General features: G+C 42.1%; 1 protein-coding gene across 3 annotated transcripts in view; it reads left to right on the top strand.

Annotated features, from left to right (window-relative positions):
- The window catches only part of LOC113011241 (zinc finger E-box-binding homeobox 1-like), a 75,302-nt gene that overhangs the window by 45,862 nt on the left and 5,589 nt on the right, over positions 1-23,851 (top strand). For all 3 annotated transcript variants that reach the window (XM_026150686.2, XM_080293274.1, XM_026150687.2), the window contains exons 2-6: positions 3,150-3,335; positions 18,455-18,607; positions 19,602-19,804; positions 20,185-20,311; positions 21,607-23,402. In XM_026150686.2, the coding sequence (XP_026006471.2) occupies positions 3,150-3,335; positions 18,455-18,607; positions 19,602-19,804; positions 20,185-20,311; positions 21,607-23,402 (2,465 nt within the window). The remainder of the gene's footprint in view (positions 1-3,149; positions 3,336-18,454; positions 18,608-19,601; positions 19,805-20,184; positions 20,312-21,606; positions 23,403-23,851) is intronic.

The following is a 23,851-nucleotide window of genomic DNA, read 5'->3' as shown; positions in this document are numbered from 1 at the left end:
AGTGTTTGGGAGACTAACGCGAAGATTTAAATAATTACAGATATAGTTGAGGTCACCAGCTTCATCACAGTGTACAGATGAGATATTTATTCATTTTTGTTGTTGCTCTGCTCATCACAGATACATGATGCCATATGAAAATTATTCCTGTATTGCTTTTTAACATAAACACATTCAAGGATTTCTAACACCAACCTTTAAAATGTTTCGAGTACTCGTATTTCCATCATTTGGTTGGTGTTACATCATAAACTGAAGCCCCAGCAAATGTTTTTTATGACTCTCCAGCCTCTTACATCGATCCAGACAGGCATCGACCTCACACCATAAACACACAGACAGGGCTTTGCATTCACAGCTCTGCTCGTCTGCCTGGAGCAGTGACTGAATTGTCTCCAGAAAGCACCACCTCACTTCTTGAGGGGTGGTGTTGGAGTCTCTGTGTGTTTAAATAAAGTGTGTGAGCTCAGTAGGTGTCATAGGCTAAATGTAGGTGGGTTTCAGTAGGTGTGTGTGATCTGGTGTGCAGTGTTTGCATGCAAAGAGGTATGAGGTAACGGCACAACCTGAACTATACATGTAGAGCTTGTCTTGTGGTTGAAGACGTGTGTGCATTTTTTATGTGTGTGTGTGTGCACCTGTCACCTGTGAACAAACAGCCCGAGCTCTTCTCCTCATTAGGCGTCTTCAGCACCTCTGCAGAGACGTACATCTTCCCTGTGGAGCGCACACACTTACACGCAGTTTTATTCACTTATATACACACTCTCGTGTGCTCGCTCGCGCTCGTTTGTGTTTTCATGCTGACAGTTAAAAAGCCACTGCAGCATATTTTGCTCATCATCACTTACTTGTATGCATCCGTGTCTCGAGCATCTACAGCTTTGTGCTAAATCCCCCCCGCACACTTCTCGCTCTTAAGTTCATTCAGATCGGTCCAGTTGGTCCATTTTTCACACCGAGCTTCCATTAAGAAGTCGTATCCTACAGACAAACTCAGTGACTGCAGCGCAGTGTGAAATAGATTTGCTTTCAGAGGCTGGTAAACAAGTGATTATTTTTACCCTCGGCTGCCATTTGTCCTTTTTTAATATCGTCTCCTCGTATTTGGAGATGAAAATTGCACGTGCATAAAGTCAATGGTTTATTTTTGTTGATGCAGGTTTTAGGGCAGCAACGATTTTGAGGATCAGATTTCAGGATTTAAAGATTAAGATATGATAATATGGTCTATTAAAAAGGTTTTTGCAGTGTTCACAGAGAGAAGGCACTAAAACCAACATTTGTGGCTCAAATAAAATACATTTGTTTTGTCACATTTAATACAAACATGTTCAAAATAATGGATTTCTTTCTGTATTCAGTGGGCATTGACATTTTATTGTGTTTTATGTTAGCAGTGTGGGGACATCTCATTGACATAATGCTTTCCCTAGCCGCTTACCCTAACCCTAATCATCAAAAATGAATGCCTAACCCTTACCCTAAACCTAACCATAGCCTAATTGTAACTAAAACCGCATTTTGAGCCTCAAAAATGCCTTCAAACTTGTGGGGACTGGGATTTTGGTCCTCATAAGTGGTCGGTTCCCACGAATATAGTAAACTTCCAATTTTTGGTCCCCACAAAGATGTTAATACCCGTCCACATATACACACACACACTCACACACACACACACACACACACAGTCATTTCACTTATGAATGCGTTTCACAGATTTTACAGGCTTAACTTGAAGGTCAAAATATTACAGTCAGTGCTTTCCTGGAAAAACAAGTCAGGTGCTGCTATAGCTTACCTGGTTGAGCAGGTGACCCACATACACTGAGGCAGAGAGGCTGCAGGGGCCAGGGTTTGATTTTGCCTCAGACAGTTTCCTGCATGCGAGTCCCCCTTGTTCCCTCCCTTGTGTCTAATTCAATAAATGCTAAAAACAAAAGAGTGAACAGACAAGAAAATACAGCATATTCTTCAGAGGCAGAGTCAGGGTTTCATATCAGGGAGTGATGCGTTTCCTGCTGGATAGCAGGGTTAAGCTGGGCATACACTGTGTGATTTTTTTTCAGTCGCGTTAACCAGCTTCTGCTCAAACTGCACGATTGACTCGCGGGGGTTAGAAGTTCGTAGGTCACGATGCAGGGTCTCACACTATACGGCCCGATGCTCTGATGCGACCTGAGTGCTCACACTGTGCGTCCATAAAATGAAGGTTATAACAGAAATTCTGTCGCTCGCTCTCCCTCTCTGTCTTTCACTCACACAGACACGCACACCACCACCATCAACTTTGCTAAATTGCTAATGAAAAACATTGATCAGGCAGCAGTCTAGATCCAGCTATTTTCACGGTTGTTGTGGTCGTGATAATTTTGTGAGGCCACATGGAAAAGGCTCGGATGAGCTTGCCATAGTTCTACAAGTTGTGCCTCCATCGCTTGTGTCCAGATCACACGCTGCACTGCCGTGCTACTCCGTCTTTTTCGCTGACATTTGTGTTTGCGCGTGCGCAGTGTGAGAAGCTGCGCTGACAGCCTCACGACGGTCGCGAGGGTTTGAAATCCCCTGCGACCAAGCGATTGATGATTGGGAGCTGGTCGTGAGGTGTTAATCGATTCTCGTTACCCCACGTATACTACACGATGCACGACGCACGATGAAGGCCAAAATCGGGCCGATCGCCAAAACGGTCGCACGACTCAAAAATCGGCTCAAAATGGGCCAAAAATCGCAGTGTAAGCCCAGCATTATGTATATACAGGATCACAGGTGCTTGCAGTACAAATGAAGTAGATGATTTAATGTCAGCATGGCCTGTTATGTATTTTTGCAACACATACATTTCAACTTTGTTTTGTTACACACAAACTAGAAGCATAAGTTGAATTCAAGAAGTTTCTTTTATGATGTGAAATGTACGAATGGGAGACATTAAGGGGGCACATAGAGGCTTTTTCCCCATGCAGCTCAGATGCTAATCACACTGAAGTTAATTGCCTTTATTCTGTTCACCACATGTGAATCAAACACTGATTACAGCAACAGGGTGCTGGCTTTTCAGTGCTGGGGTTGAGAACGAGTTGTTTATGTGGTTATCAAGTGGTTAGATCATTTCAAAACACTAAATCTTTTTTTTTCCTTCCTTGCAGTAACAAACTTCAACAATGGCTTGGAGGCCAGCTCAGACTCCGATGACGAGGACAAGCTACACATTGTGGAGGAGGACAGCCTGCAGGAGCCTGAGGTTACAGATGCTGATGGAACCACATCGCTGGACAGCCATGACCATGACGCCACCGTAACAGTATTACCCCACAACGGGTCCTGGAATGGAGGTGAGGCACGAGCCATGAGGAATGTGTGTTTAGCACAGCAACAGGTGCTTTTCAGGGTGTTTTCACACCTGCAGTGTTTAGTTTCTTTGAATCAAACTCGGGTGCGGACCAAAACAACTGCATCGAGACCTTTTGGAGGATGTGGCGGAGGATGTAGGTGTAGCGGTTCTTTAATAATGTGAATGTGATCTGAACCAGCTATCACATGTACGTCGCAAGTTTAAGGTAAAAAAACTTCCTGTAGCTTTGTATGCTTTGTTTTTTGCGATGCAAATCAAATCAAATCAGATCAAATCAAATCACTTTTTATTGTCACATCACATGTGCAGGCACACTGGCACAGCACATGCGAGTGAAATTCTTGTGTGCGAGCCCCACAAGCAACAGAGATGTGCAAACACAACAACACAAACGAGCAAATACAAGAATGGCCAACCTGAAACTAATAAATATATGTACAATATATAATAGTGTATGCATTTCTGGATGTGTATACTAAATATTTTCCTACGTGTGTGTGTGTGTGTGTGTGTGTGTGTGTGTGTGTGTGTGTGTGTGTGTGTGTGTGTACACATTTTTACAAATTAAATAGTAAAAAAATAAAATAAAATAATAATAATAATAATAATAAAATATATAAAATATACAGAGTTGAATATGTGCAAAACAAGTGGCATTTATATACAGTGTGGAGTGCATAATGTTGAAGTTCCAGTAGTGAAGCTGAGGTGTCTATGACGTGTTCAGCAGTCTGATGGCCTGATGGAAAAAGCTGTCTCTCAGTCTGCTGGTACGGGACCGGATGCTGCAGAACCTCCTTCCTGATGGAAGTAGTCTGAACAGTTTATGGCTGGGGTGACTGGAGTCCTTGATGATCCTCCCTGCTTTCCTCAGGCACCGCTTCCTGTAGATGTCTTGGAGGGAGGGAAGCTCACCTCCAATTATCCGTTCAGAGCACCGCACTACTCGCTGGAGAGCTTTGCAGTTGTAGGCGGTGCTGTTGCCATACCAGGTGGTGATGCATCCAGTGAGGATGCTCTCAATGGCACAGTGATAGAAGGTCCTGAGGATGCGGGGGCTCATGCCGAATCTTTTCAGTCTCCTGAGAAAGAAGAGGCGCTGCTGCGCCTTCTTCACTGTTTTGTTTGTGTGTACTGACCACGTAAGATCCTCAGCCAGATGTACGCCAAGGAACCGGAAGCTGCTCACTCTCTCCACAGCAGCGCCGTTGATGGTGATGGGGGTGTGTACTTCTCTGCACCTCCGGAAGTCCACTATCAACTCCTTTGTCTTTGCGACGTTGAGGGTGAGATGGTTGTCTTGACACCAGTGGGTCAGGGCGCTGACCTCCTCCCTGTAAGCCGTCTCATCACCGTTGATAAGACCCACCACTGTAGTGTCGTCTGCAAACTTCACAATGATGTTGGAGCTGTTAGTGGCTGTGCAGTCGTAGGTGTAGAGTGAGTACAGGAGAGGGCTCAGTACACACCCTTGTGGAGCACCAGTGTTCAGTGTGATGGGGGACGAGGTGATGCTGCCCAGTCTGACCACCTGGCGTCTGTCAGACAGGAAGCTAAGGATCCAGCTGCAGAGGGAGCTGCTCAGTCCTAGATCCTGCAGTTTCCTGTCCAGCTTCGAGGGAACGATGGTATTGAATGCTGAGCTGTAATCTACAAACAGCATTCTCACATACGTGTCTCTCTTCTCCAGGTGTGACAGGGCAGTGTGTAGTGTCAGGGCTATGGCATCATCAGTGGACCTGTTGTGGCGGTATGCAAACTGTAGAGGGTCCAGTGAGTCGGGTAGTGCAGAGCAGATGAAGTCCCTGACCAGCTTCTCGAAGCATTTGCTTACGATGGGGGTCAGGGCTACAGGTCGCCAGTCGTTCAATGAGGAGATGGTGGAGGATTTGGGTACAGGGACGATGGTGGCCATTTTGAAGCAGGCTGGGACTACAGACAGAGAGAGGGAAAGGTTGAAGATGTGCGTGAACACTCCAGCCAGCTGAGCCGTGCAGAAAGGTATTATATATCTGTACGGGCTAAAATAGCTCTAAGATTAATATAAGTTCTCCACCTTATTTCTGTTTACTTTTGTTGCTCTGACCCCAGACACATCTGGCCAGTGAGCGCACTGAACATTCTCACGTGGTTTGTAGTGACGCATTTTTGTTTGCTTAGAGTTTATTTGGGTTTTAGAAGCCAAATGATGGGGAAAAGCTGGAAAAAAGTTATAAACTGATTCGGACTAGAGTAAACAAACTATTAGTATGTAGGTGAGATTAAACACAGGTACCAGGTCCAAAGTGTTTCTAGGAGCCACTTAGCAGCCATCTTCAAAAACCTCTGATTAGATAATTTAGATAATACATTAAAAAACCTTTTATTTCATTGGTCACTGCATTTTTTTCAGTTCACTCTCTGATTGGCATTTCTTTCTCTCATAATTTCTCTGTTTATATTTATATATCTTAAGACTAGGCCTTTAAGACTGATCTTATTATCTTTTAATCTGGGACAGTTTCCTGGGCATGCTTGCGCTTTCTTAGCATCTCATCCAGGAGATGCTCGCTACACCCACGGGCTTATACAAGCTGTTTCCACACAGATGTGTAGCACTTCACGGGAAATACGTTAGACGTTTACTCAGCTGTATCTTGGTAAGAGTAGTTCATGGTGGTTTCAGTATAATTCTCTGTAATTCATGCAGCCTTTCTGCAGAATTGAATCAACAAATCTTGACCCCAAATGCCTTGAAGTCAATTATCACACTGGAGGGTAACAGCCAGTATTTTTCACAAAAATGTCCTTAGGGCTGGCATGTGTAATTTGTCCTTATTGCTGTTGTAAGTGAAGCTTAAAAGGTGCATTAATACAGCAACGGGTCCGCTCAGTACTCATATTTATGTAATCAAGTGTTGGCTTCTGTGTTTCAGGAGATACTGTATATTAGCGCAGGTGGGGAGATTACCCACCCAACTGTTAGCAAGTAAATCCAAATCAGAGCAGCAGTAGCGTTATGTTCACTGACTTTGTTGTGGATCATTGTGGAGAAGAACTGTACTAACTTAAGCACATACGTAGTGCTTTTATTGAATTAAGTGATCTGAAGGGGGCACACACATGAACACAGGAACCAAGCAACCTGCATGCGGTGCTGGTGGGTGTAAAATCTGGAGGCATGAGTCAGCTGAACACGATCACAGCTCAGTGTGGTGTGCCTTTTTCAGATCAGAAGAGAAGTAAAGAGTAGTAAAGAGTAACCAGAAACCAAGAATTTATAGCAGCGAGAGAGAGGATGCAAATGAGGAAAGAGATATATAAATAAGGAGGGGAAGTAAGCTCGTCTGAGGAATAGACATGTTTCCGTAACGCCCTCATTAATCCTTAATCTAGCCGGCAGTCTTGCAGAGGTTTCTCTCTATAATCTCCAGTTCTCACATCCAGCAAACTTTAATAAATCCCATCTACTCCCTAACTGGCAAAGATTCCTTTTAATAATACAATGCTCTGCCTAAGGGCGGTTCTTTACATGCAGTTTATGCTGCATCTTCTGTGCTTGAACATTTTTGTCAGTGCCAGTAATACTTAAAGCAACATCTTATTCCTACATTTTTCTGTAACCTTACCTTACCTTCTGTAAGATTGACCCTTTGCGTTTTAACATTTTCACTTATTAACTTGTTACGTATAATACAGATAAGTGGTAACCATTTCCATATGCTGCTTTACACACGGCATGCCGCATAGTGTAAACACAGTAGATGCTCACATGTGATTTCAGCTGAGATTAAAGTGACGGCTGGTGAAGCGAGACTCAGAGGGAAACTCTAACCCAGTCGGAGATTTTCAGAATGTTTTGCTATGCTGATAAATGGTGTTGATTGCAAGTAGATCAATTGTAAATGGTAAATGGCCTGCATTTGTATAGCGCTTTACTCAGTCCATAAGGACCCCAAAGCGCTTTACACTACATTCAGTCATCCACCCATTCACACACACACATTCACACACTGGCAATGGCAAGCTACATTGTAGCCACAGCTGCCCTGGGGCGCACTGACAGAGGCGAGGCGCCACCAGGCCCTCTGACCACCACCAGTAGGCAAACATGGGGTAGTCTCTTGCCCAGGGATATTTGGCATGCAGCCAACCAATGTGGTAATAATATTAGGGATGAGTTTTCAGATGTTTAATCAGTCATTTCTTGAAGAAAGTCTGCTGTATTTCAAGCTTTGCACATCAACTTGTTCTTTGCTTTAGCATCTAAAATGTGGAAAATACCTAAAAAAAAAACCCTACGAGGGTTTTTAGGTCTACCGGCCAATCTAGTGAGTTGTGAGAATTTCAGGTTAACTGTCCAAAATAATCTAGGGAGCTTGGAAAGAAAAGCGACTGGACTGGAGTGTGATGTGTGTTTGTATGGATCTTAATGTAATTAACTAACAGAAGTTCAAAGCAACAAGCAACTATATAAAATATAAACTTTACCGCTCTGTGCATTCAATCACAAGATTACAATTTCCTGCAGCATTATTCTCTTGTGTTGTTTGGAACTGTGTTGGGTTTTTCTGTTTCTGTTTTTTATTTTCTTTATAGATCTGATAATGTCTCTGATTGGAGTTGGTGGCGCTCGGGGATATTTTTTTGCAGAAGGATCATATGACCTGTGAAATGCCCCGTTTTATGTGAGCACGCACAGAGCCTGAGGCAGAAAGTCCGGTTTAGAAAAGGACGTTAATAACCACCACCGTCATACCCATTATCTCCAACTGGGGTTTCAAGTTTTTTAATCCAGCAAAGGGAAAGAAAACCTGGTTGTGTTGAGCTTTGTTCATAGAATACCCCTCAGAACAGCAACTAAGCTCTAAAAAAGTGTTTTATGGAGCACAGGCACACCGGGACCAAGTGTTGCTGATTGTTACAAGCCACACATCGTCTCCAATTCCTACAAGAATAGCATCAGCACAAACAAGGAGCTGTACTGGCACATTTTCAACCATTTTCTAGTAGTACTAACAAAGAAGATCCTTACTTACTAACCTTTGTGCCATCTCATTTTGACAGATGCAAAATAAATTCTGTCAGTGTGTATTTAATGCTTTTTTTTTTTAGCTTAAGTGATCAAATCTTGAAATCTGAGCAGATTCATGCATTTTTTGCTTGAAAACAGACTGTGTCCTTGGACTGCACCTTGAAATCAGAATAGAATAGAATTCAACTTTATTGTCATTGCACATGCACAGGTACAGGGCAACGAAATGCAGTTTGCATCCATCCAGAAGTGCTTTAGTGATATAGATATATTACAATATATATTAGCAATAGTATAGATATGTAAGTATATTACAGAAATGGTATATTACAAAAATCAAATAGAAATGGTGCAAATATGCACCTGTAACTGCATGCAGAGACCTTAAATGTTACACCTTGCAGTTTTGTAATTAGCCTTGGAGAGATACATTGAATTTTACCTTTACGGACATAGGTGGATTTTTATGGTACCATTGTTTCTGACGGTATACAACCCACATGTACAAGCTAACCAATCAGCATGAGAGCCTGTGTTGCAGATCTGCATGCGTTTTTCCTTCCTTTTTAAATCACAGAGCCTGTGTCCACTAGGTATCCATCACACAATCTGATCTGTTCCAATATTGAGGTTGTACTCCCAAGATTTTATTAGCACCATCTTGCAGTGTGACATGTAGAAAGACAGCCATATTGCTGATAGAGCCCAGTTGTATAAGACTGTTTGTCTGTACATCTCATCTCTCTCTTTGATCGGATTAGTTCATCCTCCTCCAAGCCTCGGGGAACGCCCGTTCGCCCGCCACAGCCAGATGTTCTGCTCTTTCTGTCTCGCACTTGTAGGTCAGCCTGTATGACACCACATCCTAAAGGCTAATCTAACTATGACACACACACACATCCACCAACACATCCACTCTCTCCTCCCTCTGAATCGAATTTCTCCCTCTCTATTCTTCTTTGATAAAACACAGAGACAAGCTTCATCATCATTCCTTGTCATCTTTCTCCTCTGACTGGTGTCTGACTGCTTATCTGTTCTCCAAACAATAAGTGCTCACTGACAGGTGACATGCCAGAAACATCTTGAATTTCTTTCTGGTGACAAAATGTACATTAAAATGTAAAAAAGAGCATTTTTTTTAATATCCTCTCTTGTCATCACTGTGTGTCTATAAATTAGATAAACACTAGACGTAGTGTAAGTGAAAGCCCCGCCCACTGGAGGGGAAAAGAGTTGTTAACAGATATGCTGCAGAGTGCTAAAATACTAATAACATGTTTCAAGGTGGCTCAAAATATTAGTGATGTTCACATATTAGGCTACGTTCACACTGCAGGCGAAAGCGCATCAAATCCAACTTTTTTGACCCTATGCGACCCATACCCGATCATGGTATGACAGTTTGAACAGTACAAATCCGATATTTTCAAATATCACTTTGGTATGTGGTACTGAATCTGATACATATCTGATGTTTCAGAAAATGACTGCTGTTTGAATGGTCATGTCGCATTAAATCCGTCTTTTACGTCACTGACAGACTGCAATTATCAGCGCCGGAGAAGACATCGCGAACGCTTCCTGGTCATCCAGTGAAACTGTTGGGAAGACAACGTTGGAGAAACGTGAACATTTTATTTGTACTGTATAATCGGCAGATTCTGACAGAAATTTCCAACTATCCTTTGAAGCACCGCTCTTCTCTAAAACAGCAATAAGGATCATTATTAGGCCATTTGTAAATAACAAAATAACTTTATAACTTAAAGCAAAATTGGGAAACGTAAAGTCCGAAACAAGTCTTTATATTAAGGCCATCAGTCAAACAATACTGTTTGTTCTGGGTCGAAACAGAGTGCGTCATGTGTGACGTCTTCTTTTGCGCATGCGGGCCGCTTTGAGGGGTCACACAAGAGCGCGTTTGCTGTCACATTTTATTTGTAGTGTGAACAAGCAGACAAAAAAATCGGATTTGAGCATTAAGACCTGCAGTGTGAACGTAGCCTTAGATTTGTCAGTGACAACATTTAGCTTAAGCTAAATAGACAGTCAGGATCTCAGTGTTCTTCCTGCTGATGTGTCACACCTTTCAGTCAGGACTGCTGGAGTAAAGGAAGAAGAATTTTATTTCTTAATTATATTTTAAAGTATGAATCTGTTCCTTCCACATGCATACGAGGACAGCATGAGGCAAGGAGAGATCAGCAAGACCCGCACAGTACAGAGGATATGACACTAGTGACAACAGACATTAACCATGTCAGATACAGCATAAAAAGAAGAGTTGCGATGGTGGTGGGTTGCTAAGTGGCTTGCAGATGCATAGCAAATGTGTGCAGGCAACAACGCCACGTTCCTCATGTCAGACTTTAACAGGCTCTGTCTGTAGGCTCTTGCAGTTGACCCTTTGCTGCATTAATATTCATTAGGAAAGACCAAATTATATAATCACTTAATTCTAATTTAAATATTGTGCTCATTTACATAAATGAATAATTGATTGAATATTATAAACTCAGCTTATCGCTTCAGTTCTACAGTGCTATTTCTATAATTCAAACAACATAAAAACAAGAGATTTGGTTTATATATTAGTGAAATAACAGCTTAATGAGTTCCCTCATTAACACTGCTGACATGGTGTGTGACTGTGTGGAGTTGAGTCAGCTGAACTGCTTGTTGTTTCCCTTTGCAGACAGGGTTTTTGTGCGCTGCACGTCCGCTGGGAACCGCGGAACAGGTTTAGTCATATCATGATGATTCACATCTGATGCAGTCAACAGTTTTGGACCTAAAGTTGCTCATCCATCAACTTCCTGCTGTCCTTCTTCCTACTCCGAAGTTCTGAAGTTTTACCAGCTGCAGGAAGCGCAGACAGAAATAGACTTTCTAGAGACTTTGTGTTTATTTTATTTTTTTAATTGGTTTCCACTCCACGTTCAGGCAGCATGGTAAAGCTCTTTAAAACTCTTTAAACCTCCAGATACCCCGAAGTAAGTACGTTTGCAGGATCAGCGCTTACCCGTGCTCGCACACTTTCAAAAACACACCTCAGGATCCAAACAAAACAGCAAAAGTGTCACAAGCTTTAACGAGCAGAAGCAGAACCAACTCTGCATTCAACAGCCGAAGTTGATTGGCTTGTGTTTACGCCGATTCTCAATGCCCTTTTAATCCTTGATTCCTCTCAAACAGCTCAGCCTACGCAAGCATCTGCCTTCATCTCGACAGCAGTTAGTTACAGCCAAGCAGGAAATACTAAAACCATGGAGACGGCGAGAATGTGACACTCAGAGATATTGCTCTCAAGGCTTGTTTCATTGTTCCTGAATAAAGCCTTACATGGTGTGAGCAGTGCTCATGAGTGCTGCTCACACCATGCTTTATTTCTCTCCCTCTTTCTCTCAGCTCTATCCTTTCTCCTCTGTACTCACTACTTTTCTGCAGTCACTGATCCCTTCTCATTTCTTTGTATTTTTCTGCCAGGCTTTCGTCTTGCTTTCTCTTGCTTTTGTTTCCCTTCTTTTTCGGCTGAGTATCCAACTACAGATATTGTAGGAAAGCCTCCCCACAGTGTTTGAAGTGATAGGTGGTGCTCTGACTTTGGATATTATTAATTATCCATGGAGGTTTTCCTACGCTTGTTGTTGTTCAGTAAACCTCAACTTTTTGGGACAAGCTAAAACTTCTAAGCCTTATTCTCACAATAAACTAGCACGTCAGGTGAAATAATACATTCACTTATTAGCCTGACATCAGAATAGTACATATGATTGTACACCCAGACTACATAGCAAAGTTTAGTAGGTTTGGACTGTTCTTATACAGCAGTTTTCCACTCAAATACTACTACAAGTCACGTTTATACAGGGCTGAATATTCACTGTCTATCTAACTGTCACACATATACTCAGACAGCCCACTCTACCTCCTGACCTGCAGCATGTATATTTATTTAAACAGGTCTGCATCAAATATTCACAGTAGTGCAGGGTTTGATTGGTATTTTAGAGGGCTTTACAGAGAATAATGATGGAAATACATGTGATACTGTTAGCACTGGGCCTGACTTTAAAATTTCCAGGCATACACATTTGTGTTTCTTTCTTTTTTTAAAAATTTTTTTTTTCATGATCACCAGCTTTGACTGTGAGCACAGAAGCAGCACGCACCTTTGTATTCAAAGCTTCTGTTTGAAAAGGGCAGCCAATCAGAGTGATTTCATTTATTTATTAATTTCTGCTAATAAAAAGGTGTGTTTGGTTAGCTAAAACGACTTTTTTAAAATACCTAGATTTGTACACTTTTCTTAATAAAATCGAACTTTTTTCATAGCTTTAGATAAACACTTTGATTAAAGATTGCAATGTGAGAAAAATATGCAGTGCTGAGCAGAGAGAGATTTCATTTATTGACTGAATGTTCTGTTTTTTTTCACCTTTGACCGGTCCTGTCAGGTGCCTTTTTGTTGTAATAAGGTAGGATGGTGAACTTGTATATGTAGTTATGCACTAATTCTCTTGACTTCACAGTAAGAAGAGTTTTTAAATAGAATAAATGTGCCATTAACAATTACATTTTACATCTTAAAAATGCTCAGTTTGCAAAACCTTGACAGTTTAAACAAGGAAAGCATCAGCAGAGGTGGTGATAGTAGTAGTAGTAGTAGTAGTAGTATGTTCTTTGGGGTCTTGATATAAATGTATAATATAACGAATTGAATTGACTCGTGCTTTCACGGCAGTACTTGTTATTTTTCAACTGCACCTGCGATAGAAAGCAGCCTGTTCACTCCTTTAGAAAAACATTAACAAACCAGGAAGGAGTTACATATTTAGTGTGTGCAGAGGAGCTCTGACGGTGTTGGAGGGAAGTCATGGAAAAGTCATGAAATGTTGCAGCGCTGTAAGGCCACGGTGGGAACCCTTCAAAGGCTTTGCGTGATATTTTTGGATAGTCTGACTTTGAGTCCTTTCTTTCCTCCCCGTCTGAGGCGAAAGGAGAAAGAACGGAGAGCAGCTGGTGTTGAATTGGTCCTCTGGTGAGAGATTAGTGTGCGCTACTCCCCCTGCAGTCTAGGCCGCACTGCAGCTCCAATCCATCCTGCCTTATAAATTCACCACGGACTCACAGTGACAGGTTCTGGCAAGGTATACGAGTGCTGTGTGCAGAGAGTGCATGTGCCTGTGAATAACTCGGCTGGTGTAAGTATGCAAGTGTATGTGTGTGTTTGCGTGTGTGCGAACCACATGATTTCCTGTTTTCATTCCATTCTGATATTCCACATGTGTGTGTTGCAGGGTCCTGGTTGTCATTACAGCATGTATGTTTTTTGTGAGGCATTAAGAGTAATTGTAGAGTGTGGTGGGAAAATATGCAGAGAGGTGTATCAAGTGAGGGGGGGATTGGAACGAAGGGGTGATGGAGGGAAATAAAGTAAGTGAAGGAGGGAGGGAGATGAAGTTAGATTAAAGAAATTGTGGGGAGGGGAGAGGTTGAGGAAACAAGCAGTTGGTAACGTGGTTGAAGAGAAGGAAGAGGAAGAGACAAAGACAGAAAGGGAGAGGAGGAAGCTAATTTAAAAAGAAAACATGACAGCAATGCAGCCAAGTGTAGTGAGCTGAAAATAGAACATGTTTGTTTCTTCTTTTTTGAATGGCAAACGAACAAAGAATAGTATTGCAGCTTAAACCTTTTTAATCCGTAAACATGTGTCTGTTAATCAAGTAGTCGTTTAACAGAAAGTGACATCCTTTCTCAATTAAATCTTTAAGACCTGCAACTTTCTGCAGCTTAGGGACAGTTGGAAATAATCTTATTGTGGCTGTAAAGTTCTCTAAATAATAACTCAGTAAATAAGTAGTCTCAGCTTGCTAAACCTGCCATTTTCCAAACTGTTGTTCGCTTACTCTTTAGCGGGGTCTTTATTTTTGGTAACCTCTGCAAAACGGTTTCAGCCAGAGCCAAATGAAAATACCCAACACTGCACTGCATTTTGTTAACTACCGCCACGAATAGGGGTTCAGCATAGAGCGATATATTTGTTCATCAAATGATCGGAAATAAGATTCTGCCACATATGTTATCAGACTTGTTGCCTTTGCGGTAGGTGGACACATGCTTACATGCATAAGAACGATGCACAAGTCGTTTATGGAAGCTGTGACACTTTTGACTGTTTAATAGTTGAACAATTAGAAAACTGTGAATTGCATCTGATGAATACGACACATTAATCCGGCAGGAACTCATCAGCTGTTGCAGTCAACCTTGACACAGTATTATAGTAAAAGCCCCCAAAATCATCATGGAAATGGCTTAATGGAGCTGCATTGTGTAACTAGAAGTATTTATGTTTAAAATCAGAGTCAGAGTCGACCTGTGTCCTTGATTTTACTGACACAAAGGTCTGCAGTCAGTCAAGGTCAGCATTTTCACATTCATCCCTGCACTTTCCTAAATGGAGACTGTTTTCAAAGAGCTCGGCTTTCAAATGCCAGGGGGCCAAAATGTGTTTTTAGCTTGCTTAGTGAGGGCATATTCTAGAACGGATTTAAGAGACTCCTCTGCTCTGCTCTTCTTGAAGTCTTTTTCATGTTTTCCTTTTAGTTGAGGTTTCTTTTTTTTCAAGGAGTGAAGTTTTTCCCTTTTTTCATTGAAGAGTTTAAAGACAGACGATGCTGAATGCTGTACATGTTAGTGAGCTACATAAATAAACTGAAGGAAGGACTAAGATAAGGAGAAAATGACGATATAAGAGGCTATAAGAGAAAGGAATGAGCAAAGAGAGGTGGGGAAGGAAGCTTGAAGGGTAGATGAGCGAGTCTCAGAGGGGGAAAAGAGATTTGGAAAGCTTTTGGATGAGATCATGGGAAGTAAAGATCTGTGTGTTTAATATGAGGCTTAACAGGGCTCGGCCTGGGCCCGCCTATTCTTTATAAAGGCGTACACACACACACACACAGTTCAGCATAGACCCCTCCTTTCTTTTTCTTTTTATGACTGGTTCTGTGATTGCAGATCCTGCTGACTACACACACACGCAGCTGCACCTGTCCCTGACACGGCTCAGCAGGAAGAGGCGTGGCCTTTCCTGCTGATTCTGCCTGCATTTAAAATACTTGAGCACCATGACAACACTGGTCACAGTTTCACCTCACTGCTTTCTCTTATCAGTGTTTTTATACTCAGAAAGTGAAGTAAGCGCTCTGCCTAAGTTCCTCTTCTACACTTGTTATGATATTTGCACTTAGCACAGCATCCGATCTGATCAAGGGAAGAGCGGCAAGAGTCTTTGTCTCAGAGGGATGAAATCCTGCTTAGAGCAATATGCACACAAAAAATGCTGTAACTGCAAAAAATCAAGAATAAAACCCTGACTGAGCTCTAAAATAAAGAAAATCACTGTATACTGTACAGTATATACTATGCATCCATTTATCAGTGCACTGCTCAAAGGAATATTCAGCCACACACATTCATGCATTTGTATCTTGCCTAAAGTTATTCTACATGCTGACTGTAGAAGTCAGGAATCAAACAACTGGCTATTTAAATGAGTAGATAATCTGCTTATTATGCATGCCTTAACATTAGACTCACTTTCACCACTCTACCAGTTTTACAGAGGAGTTTAGTGTACTTGAACAAGTAAATCAGATGGGGCTGGGGGTTAGTGGAAAAATAAATCATGCCATCAGCATTATCTCAGATTGGTGTTGAGACTTCAATTACTTAACGGGGACCTTGTGTTATAAACAGGCGGTGCAGTGTTACTCTGTTTCTTCTGCAGTCTGAAGTGTTATCTGCATGGCTGTCTAGTTTAACTGTATGCTGTGAATGATCGTGGATGGAAAAAATAAGACGAGTGTTGGAAAATGCGTCACAGTCTTCGCATATTTAAGAAAAAAAGGCAAAAAAAATAGGAATGAGGAAGCCTTTGATCCTAAACTCATTTCTTCAATTAAGTGGCTTGGCCTTCTTTGCCATTTCTTTGATGGTGCTCTGCAAACATTTGAAGTAACAGGTAACAGCAAATTATTACTTGCATTCAGGTCACCATCTTTTCAAAATGCATTTGATATAAAATTGCACGCAGTGCTTTTTTGAAGCACTTGTAGATGCCAAGTTTGCTTGAGCATATTCATTGCTATCTGTTTTGTTCCATGTCGGCTACTTAAGGTTAATTTGAATAGAGGAGTGTGTTTGGTTTAATGAGAGGGAGTGTTTGGGTAGAGGACAGACTGTCAGTGTGGTGCCACTGTTACGTCCCTGACTCATTTCCCTCTGAAGTGCCACGTTTGAATCACGCCCAGGGCTGTAATTATTCTTTGTAAGGCTCATTATGGTTGCAGGGAAACATACTGTCTGTGTCTGTGCAGCAAACCAGCTGTTCCAAGTGAACTCAAACATCGCTAACAGTTCAGCTGGCTGTAGCTATAGATGATTAAAGATGTATGAATATTAGCAGGTATGTAGGAAGCAAGGGTTTCTGTTTTTAATATTGTCCTAAGTAACATGACAGTACAGCATCACAGTACGGTTTGGTCTGTCTAATATTTGGCTCCAAATTAATTTTTAAAAGTTCAGTATAATAAGGTTTGATTTTATTTCATCTTAGCGAACAGTATGTGCTGGGACTTTGTAGTAGAGTGTTAATTCTAATTACTTCAAATGTGTTTAGTTTATTTTTCCAATATTTAAATATGATAACATTTACAGAGGTTCATGCTGTATGTTTGGTCAGCATTACAGTCGCGTGGCTCAGTTTTTCACTGGTCTGCATACTCACGTCAGAGCTTTCTAATTATGTCCTTACTGCTTCTATATTAATTAGGAGGGTAAGAAGCTATCAAGTGCTTCTAATCAAATGCTCTTGATTAACGGATCATCAGCAAGTGTGACCACTTTGGATACAAGCAGATGTTTTAGCAGTTTGCTGGTCTGAAGCAAATTCATGCCAATGTCAAGATGCAAATAAACAGCAAAAAGCCCAAGAGCTATGTGGCAGACATTGACATCAACCATGCTAACTGAGGTCTGCAAAGTTCTTGACTGTACGGTTAGAGAAACATGAATGTGTATGCTTTTTTGGAGGTTTGCCAAGAGAAAGCCATCCCCTTCTCGTTTACGTTTGCAAAGTTGCATGTGAACAGACCACTCCTGGAACAGTGTCCTTTGGATATACAAGCCCAAGATGGAGATATTTGGCCTGAATGTACAGTGCCACATTGATGAAAGTCAAACACAGCATATCAGCACAAACATCTCATACCAACTGTCAAACACAGTGGTGATCATTTAGGGTGGTTTTACAGCCACGGGACTTCAGCCCCAGCAGTCATTGAGTCAACTCTGTGTACCAAAGAATTCTAGAGCCAAATGTGAGCTCTGTCCAGCAGCTAAAGCTTGGATGAAACTGGGTCATGCAACAGGATGGTCTTATGTACACTACATCGTAATGGCTGAAAAAGAAAAGAATCAAGGGACTCAAAACTCAACCTGAATGATGTAGCAGGAACTTATGAGACCTGTGCATAAACAAATGCCCACAAACCTCAATGAACTGAAGGAATGTTGTAAAAAAGAGTGGGCCCAAATTCCTCCACAATGACGAGAGAGACTGATAAAGTCATACAATAAATGATCCCTTCAAGTTACTGCTGCTAAAACAAGCTGCTCCATAGTTTTCCACAGCATTGTAGCTACAACTTCCCAAATTCAGAATCTTCTGATTTTAGGGATCTCTGAACATTGTTAGCAGAACTAGTCCAGGTTTCTTTAAGAATAATGTTCGGCAGCTATGCCATTTTTAAATTGCCCAACAAATGTTTTTTGAGAATACAAAGTGCACAACGATAGCTCAAGTGATGAGCCCGTTATCAAATCATTTACAAGTTATATGGCGCCCTCTAGTGGTGGTACTTCAAGCATTAGCTCATAGAAGGGATTCCTCACAGAGTCGTTTAAAATGATTTAAACACAAAGTCATTCAGTCTGTCTGTATCTGTAGTGCTGTCCGTGGTGGATAATTGGGTTCTTTGTATACAGCAACACTAACCTTTGTGCATTTGTGTTTTTAGTGAAGGAGGAGTGTGCATCAGAGGAAGAAGAGGAGGTGGAGAAGGATGCTCTAGTGGAGGAGATTCTCCAGCAGGGAGACACAGCCATCATCTATCCTGAAGCCCCCGAGGACGAGCAGAGTCCGACAGAGACGGGAGGAGCCGATGAAAACGGTAACACGCTAACATCACATATTATACTGAATGTCATGATGCAGATGTTCAGGTATTACTATTGCTGTGTCAAAATTTCAAATTCTTTGATGTCAAGCACTACAAATTTCCAACTTCTTCCTGCTCAGCATTCTGGAGTTCATAGCATGCTATACTCAGCTTAGTACTCACTTCAGAAGTGAGCAGTAAATAAGTGGGATTGTGAATTGTTTGAAAAGCTGACAGGTAAACTAGTTGTTGGGGTGGATAACAAACAGCTGCATTTTCAGAGCTTTTATTTCAAACACTGAAGATCTCAGAACACATTTTCTTGATAATGGACCTCTGAGGTTATAATAAAAGATACAATCAGAAAAGTGAGATATTGTCACACAAATCTGCCATTTACAGTTGAGACACTAAGGTTCAAACTCCAAAGTATAACCACTAAACTCAAGTGTTGAGTGCTCCACTAGCAGCTGGTGAAGTTGAGGATAAAGTTGAGATAGCACAGGTCAAAGAACATTACTTACTTGGAGGAAGCTCTGAATGTTCTGGAGCACGAGAAAGGCATAAATGCTGAAATAATAACAGTAGCTGGCTTGTTATAGCTTTAAGGAAGATTTAAGGGCAAAGACAATAGTAAAACTTATACAGTCTAGAGAGGTTTTATGAAGGGCAGGTTATTCTCAGGCCTTCATACAGAGAGTGGGGAAACTATGTTGTTTATATCCAAAATATTTAGCTTATGTGTTGGACTTAACACAAAAAATGTTTGGGAAAACCAGAGGTAGATGCACAGGAATGTCACTTTTTCCTTCCATCCAGCTGGCTAGTTACTGTATGGAGAGTTGTGGATGCTGGAGAGCAAAGTTAAGGAAATGAGCTAACCAACATCAGAAAGGTGTAGGAGGAGGAGGAGCTGTTAGACTGTCCGACATGCTCTTCATATGAAGTGTAAGAAAAAAAAAAATCATCATCTATCATCCACGTTTCCCTTTTTCTTCCACCACAGGAACACCTGATTCTTTTTCCCAGTTGCACACTTGCCCCTACTGCTCCCGGGGCTACAAACGCAACGCCTCACTGAAGGAACACATCAAGTATCGCCACGAGACCAGTGAGGATAACTACAGCTGCTCGCACTGCAGCTACACCTTTACCTATCGCTCGCAGCTGGAGAGGCACATGAGCCACCACAGGGGCTCCAGAGAGCAGGTAACACCTCTTAGCATGAGAACCGAAGACGCAATGCGCCAAACTAAGAGCGAAATCAGGTCTGATACGTGAAACTGTTACCCAGACTCAAATCTCTGCCTCAGGATCACTAGGATGAACATTTTGTCATGTTGTTCAACTTTAATTCACTGATATTTCTTTTTCGGTTTTAAAATTTTGTGCACTTTGATTTATTATGCATGAGATTCGGTCTGTTATGTAAGCAAAAACACGTCCCCAGTGCTCCTTTCAAACCTTCGAGCTACAGTTTTCAAAAATGTTAAAGCTTTCACACAGAATTCCTATGAAATATTCATCTGATATTAAAAGAACTGAACGACACAGAAAAATAATAGAGACCTTCTTCTTTTCTGACTCAGCGTCACGTTTCGCAGTCAACAGGAGGATCGGTAGGAACAGGTGGAACTCGCAAGTTCAAGTGTACCGAGTGTTCCAAGGCCTTCAAATACAAACACCACCTGAAGGAGCACCTGCGCATTCACAGCGGTGAGCTGCTGCACACATGCACAGTCTGCTACAACCTGTGTAGCTGTTCCAAACTGCAGGCCTCTAATCATCGAACATTTGTCTGCAATTACTGCATTTACAACTGACTAATAATTTTCATTAAATGTACACATTAACCGACTGAAAATTTTAGGTTGTTTTTTCGTTCGTGTATTTAATTGGCACTGTGTATGTTAATGGACACCAGATTTCAGGTGTTCCATTAAAGCTGGTTAATATAGAGCATTTCCTTAGTGCACTTGGTAAGCTATGTCAATAACATAAGGCCTGGATTCCAGAATTGGCTCAGAATGGGCTGCTGGACGGCTTTGGAAAACATGTAGGAGGACAAACAAGTTTTACAGCTTTCCCTGCTGATAAAGTTCCCCCACAGCCATATATACTACAAAGAAAATATTTAAGTAAGAGTTAAACAGTTAAATTACAGAAAAATTTAGTTTAAAAAAAAAGACCATTTTCATCAATCAACCAAATCTTTATGTTTTATAAATACAGGACAGCCTGGGCAGTGAATTTCATTGTGTAGAAAAACTGAGAAGTGGTGTTAAAATTGCACTTCTTTATCTTATATTAAGATATCTCAGGGGTTACATGTGTAGTTAAACGTCTTTACATTGACAGAAAGTGACGTTTCACTCGTCCGGCCCACTTAAGATCAGAGTGGGCTGTGTGTGGGCCTCGATGAGTTTGGCATCCCTGCTGTAGACACACTAATGCAGTTTGTCCAAATATGACATCATGAGGCCTCTAGTGCAAAATTGGTCAGTACATTTTTTTTAATAAAGTCTCATAAAAGTGCTTGTTTTATCAGTCGGGGGCTTTAAAGCTTTTTTGAATCTGTGCTGCTGTTTAACGCTTTTTACCCCATCCCTGTTTCTTCAAAAGGGAACATAGGAATGTGTTTTGATGAATTGATCTAGTTAAATGAAGGTTGCACTGACCTACTGCATCATCTTTTGCTACAGATTGGTAATGGGTGTCCACTCCAGTTGCCATACCAAAGGAAGTTTAAATGCCCTGCTTTCCTTAAAGAAGGAAGTTAATACCCTTTACATATAACAAGTATTTTTAAATGGTTTTATGGCCGGAGTGACCAAACTCTGTTTTTCTGCTGTAATGAATCAATTTGTCAATTCTGTAAGTTGGGCTCAGTATCAAATCCCAACACTTTTCAAAATAAGTTACTAAAAATTTGAATTGTTTTTGGTTTTTCATGTTTCGAATCTTCTCTTTGAAAGTTTTGTCATTTCTTTCTCGCTCTCTGATACTTTTAGGTGAGAAACCATACGAATGCTCAAACTGCAAGAAGCGGTTCTCCCACTCAGGCTCCTACAGCTCGCACATCAGTAGCAAAAAGTGTGTGGGTGCTACACCCCCCAACGGTGTTGCTCGAACATCGATTAAGTCCCCCCCAGCCCCTGCACAGACGAGACCTGTTGTGATCGCTCCAGCTCGTGTGGTTCTTAAAGACAAGACTGAAAGCAAACCCCTCCAGGAGCAGCTGCCTGTCACCCAGATCAAATCAGAACCTGTGGAAATTGAGTGCAAGCCTGTGACGGCGGCACCGGCAACTTCAGCCGGCAGTAACGGCGTGGTGAACGGAGGAACAGCACAGCCGATTGTGGTCCCAGCTGCAACCCTGCCTCAGGGTGTGGCTATGGTTGTACCAACAGTAGGTCTGATGTCACCCATCAGTATCAATCTTAATGACTTGCAGAATGTGCTCAAGGTGGCGATGGATGGAAATGTGCTCAGGCAGGTGCTGGGTTCAGCCAATGGGGTGGTGACGCAGGGGAAGCAGGGAATTGTGGTCCAGCAGCCGCAGCAACAGATCATCAGCCTTCCTGCCTTCGTGGATCACGACGGTACCACGAAGATCATCATCAACTACAGCATTAGCCCTGCTGCTGCCACAACTGCCACCGCCCAGCCTACACCGCTTGTTGTCAAAAATAACCCTACTCTGCCTCCCACTATCACGACTGTGGATGCTGCAGCTCCCACTCCAACCACAACAACTAAACCCCAAACCCAAGAGGCGGCCGACCTTACGATTATCAAGAAAGAACCGGAAACAGTCCCCATCGCAGATGTGGAGAAGGAGGCATCCACGCAGACAGAAAAGGCAACCGATAAAACTTCAGAAGCAGCTCAGAAGCCAAAGCCCAACAGCACCAGTACATGTTTACTTTGCGATGACTGTCCTGACAATCTGGAGGCGCTGCATCTCCTCCAGCATCGCAAAGCAGCCAACGGAGAGGCCGTCGACTCTGCTGCTTTGGACCCGTCTTTCGCCGCCTTGCTAAACGAGGCAGGGGTGACCCTGGAGGAGCCGCCTGTCGTCGATCTCCTCTCACTTCTTAAGACATACTTTGCCTCCAACGCCAATCCCAGTGATGAGGAGCTGACAAAGATCTCAGAGTCTGTCAGTATCCCAGTGGATGTGGTTAGAAAGTGGTTTATGAAGATGAACTCGGGGAAAAGTGTGAGCAAGCGCCACAATGATGCAACCGCAGTTTCTAAAGACACTGAAGCCACAAATTCCAGCTCAGAGGTCACTGTGAATCAGAATGAAAAGGAAGAAGAAGACAATACAATCAAGGAGGTATCCAACAAAGCCTCGTCAGACTCTCGCAGCGCCTCCCCATCAGACTCTGAATCACTCAACAACGAGGACCTTGTCATCGTTAAAAGTGAACCAGAAGACCCGGAAGCTTCTGACTCCCAGGCGGAACCTCTGGACCTCTCTCTTCCTAAACAGATCGCAACAGAATCGGAAAACAAAATGACTACACCTCCCGCCAAGCAGCAAGAACAGCCTCTGAACCTGACCTGCTTAAGGAAGGAGGAGCTCGAGGGTCGAACCATCTATGTGACCACACCTCAGACCGGAAGACCTGTTAACATCGTCACTGCCGCACAGCTTCCTACCTTAGTTGCCATCGCTGGTCAGGGCTGCCTCAACACCACCACGAAGCGCACCATCCTCATCCCCCAGCTCACATATACCTACGCCACTACAGCTGGCAACGCCACTGGAGCAAAGACTGTTGTTCTCAATGGTCATAAGGTTAGTAATGCAAAACAGTTACTTCTTTTTTATTTATACAATGTGATTATTTTTTCTTATTATAAAAGGTTTTATATCTTTTATTTGATCACTGTGTGACCACCAGTCACCAGGAACTAGCAACTCAAATGAATGGATTTGAATTAATTTGCTTGTGCTGAATAACTGAGAAAGAACTGAAACTTTTCAAGTCACATTATGAAAGTACTTTGAGAGCGAGACATAGCTGCTTGTGTAGTCTGTCATCCAACATCAGAATAAATGGGAAGCTGATCATTGCGGCGAGTGATAACAAAGTTATATGTAAAAAAAGTTAGCAAGAGGTTTCTAATTAGAGCTCTGTTTGATTCCCTAAAGTGAATGGTTGTCATGCACGCCTACTTTGAAGTACTGAAGCAAAGAGTATGTGTCTATTTGTACCGAGACAAATTCAGTACCTGGAGAGTCGA

This window comes from Astatotilapia calliptera, chromosome 18 (genome assembly GCF_964374335.1).
Source record: "Astatotilapia calliptera chromosome 18, fAstCal68.1, whole genome shotgun sequence".
NCBI lineage: Eukaryota > Metazoa > Chordata > Actinopteri > Cichliformes > Cichlidae > Astatotilapia > Astatotilapia calliptera.
The sequence above is the reverse complement of the archived record's forward strand: the minus strand, read 5'-3'. Positions and strand labels throughout refer to the sequence as shown.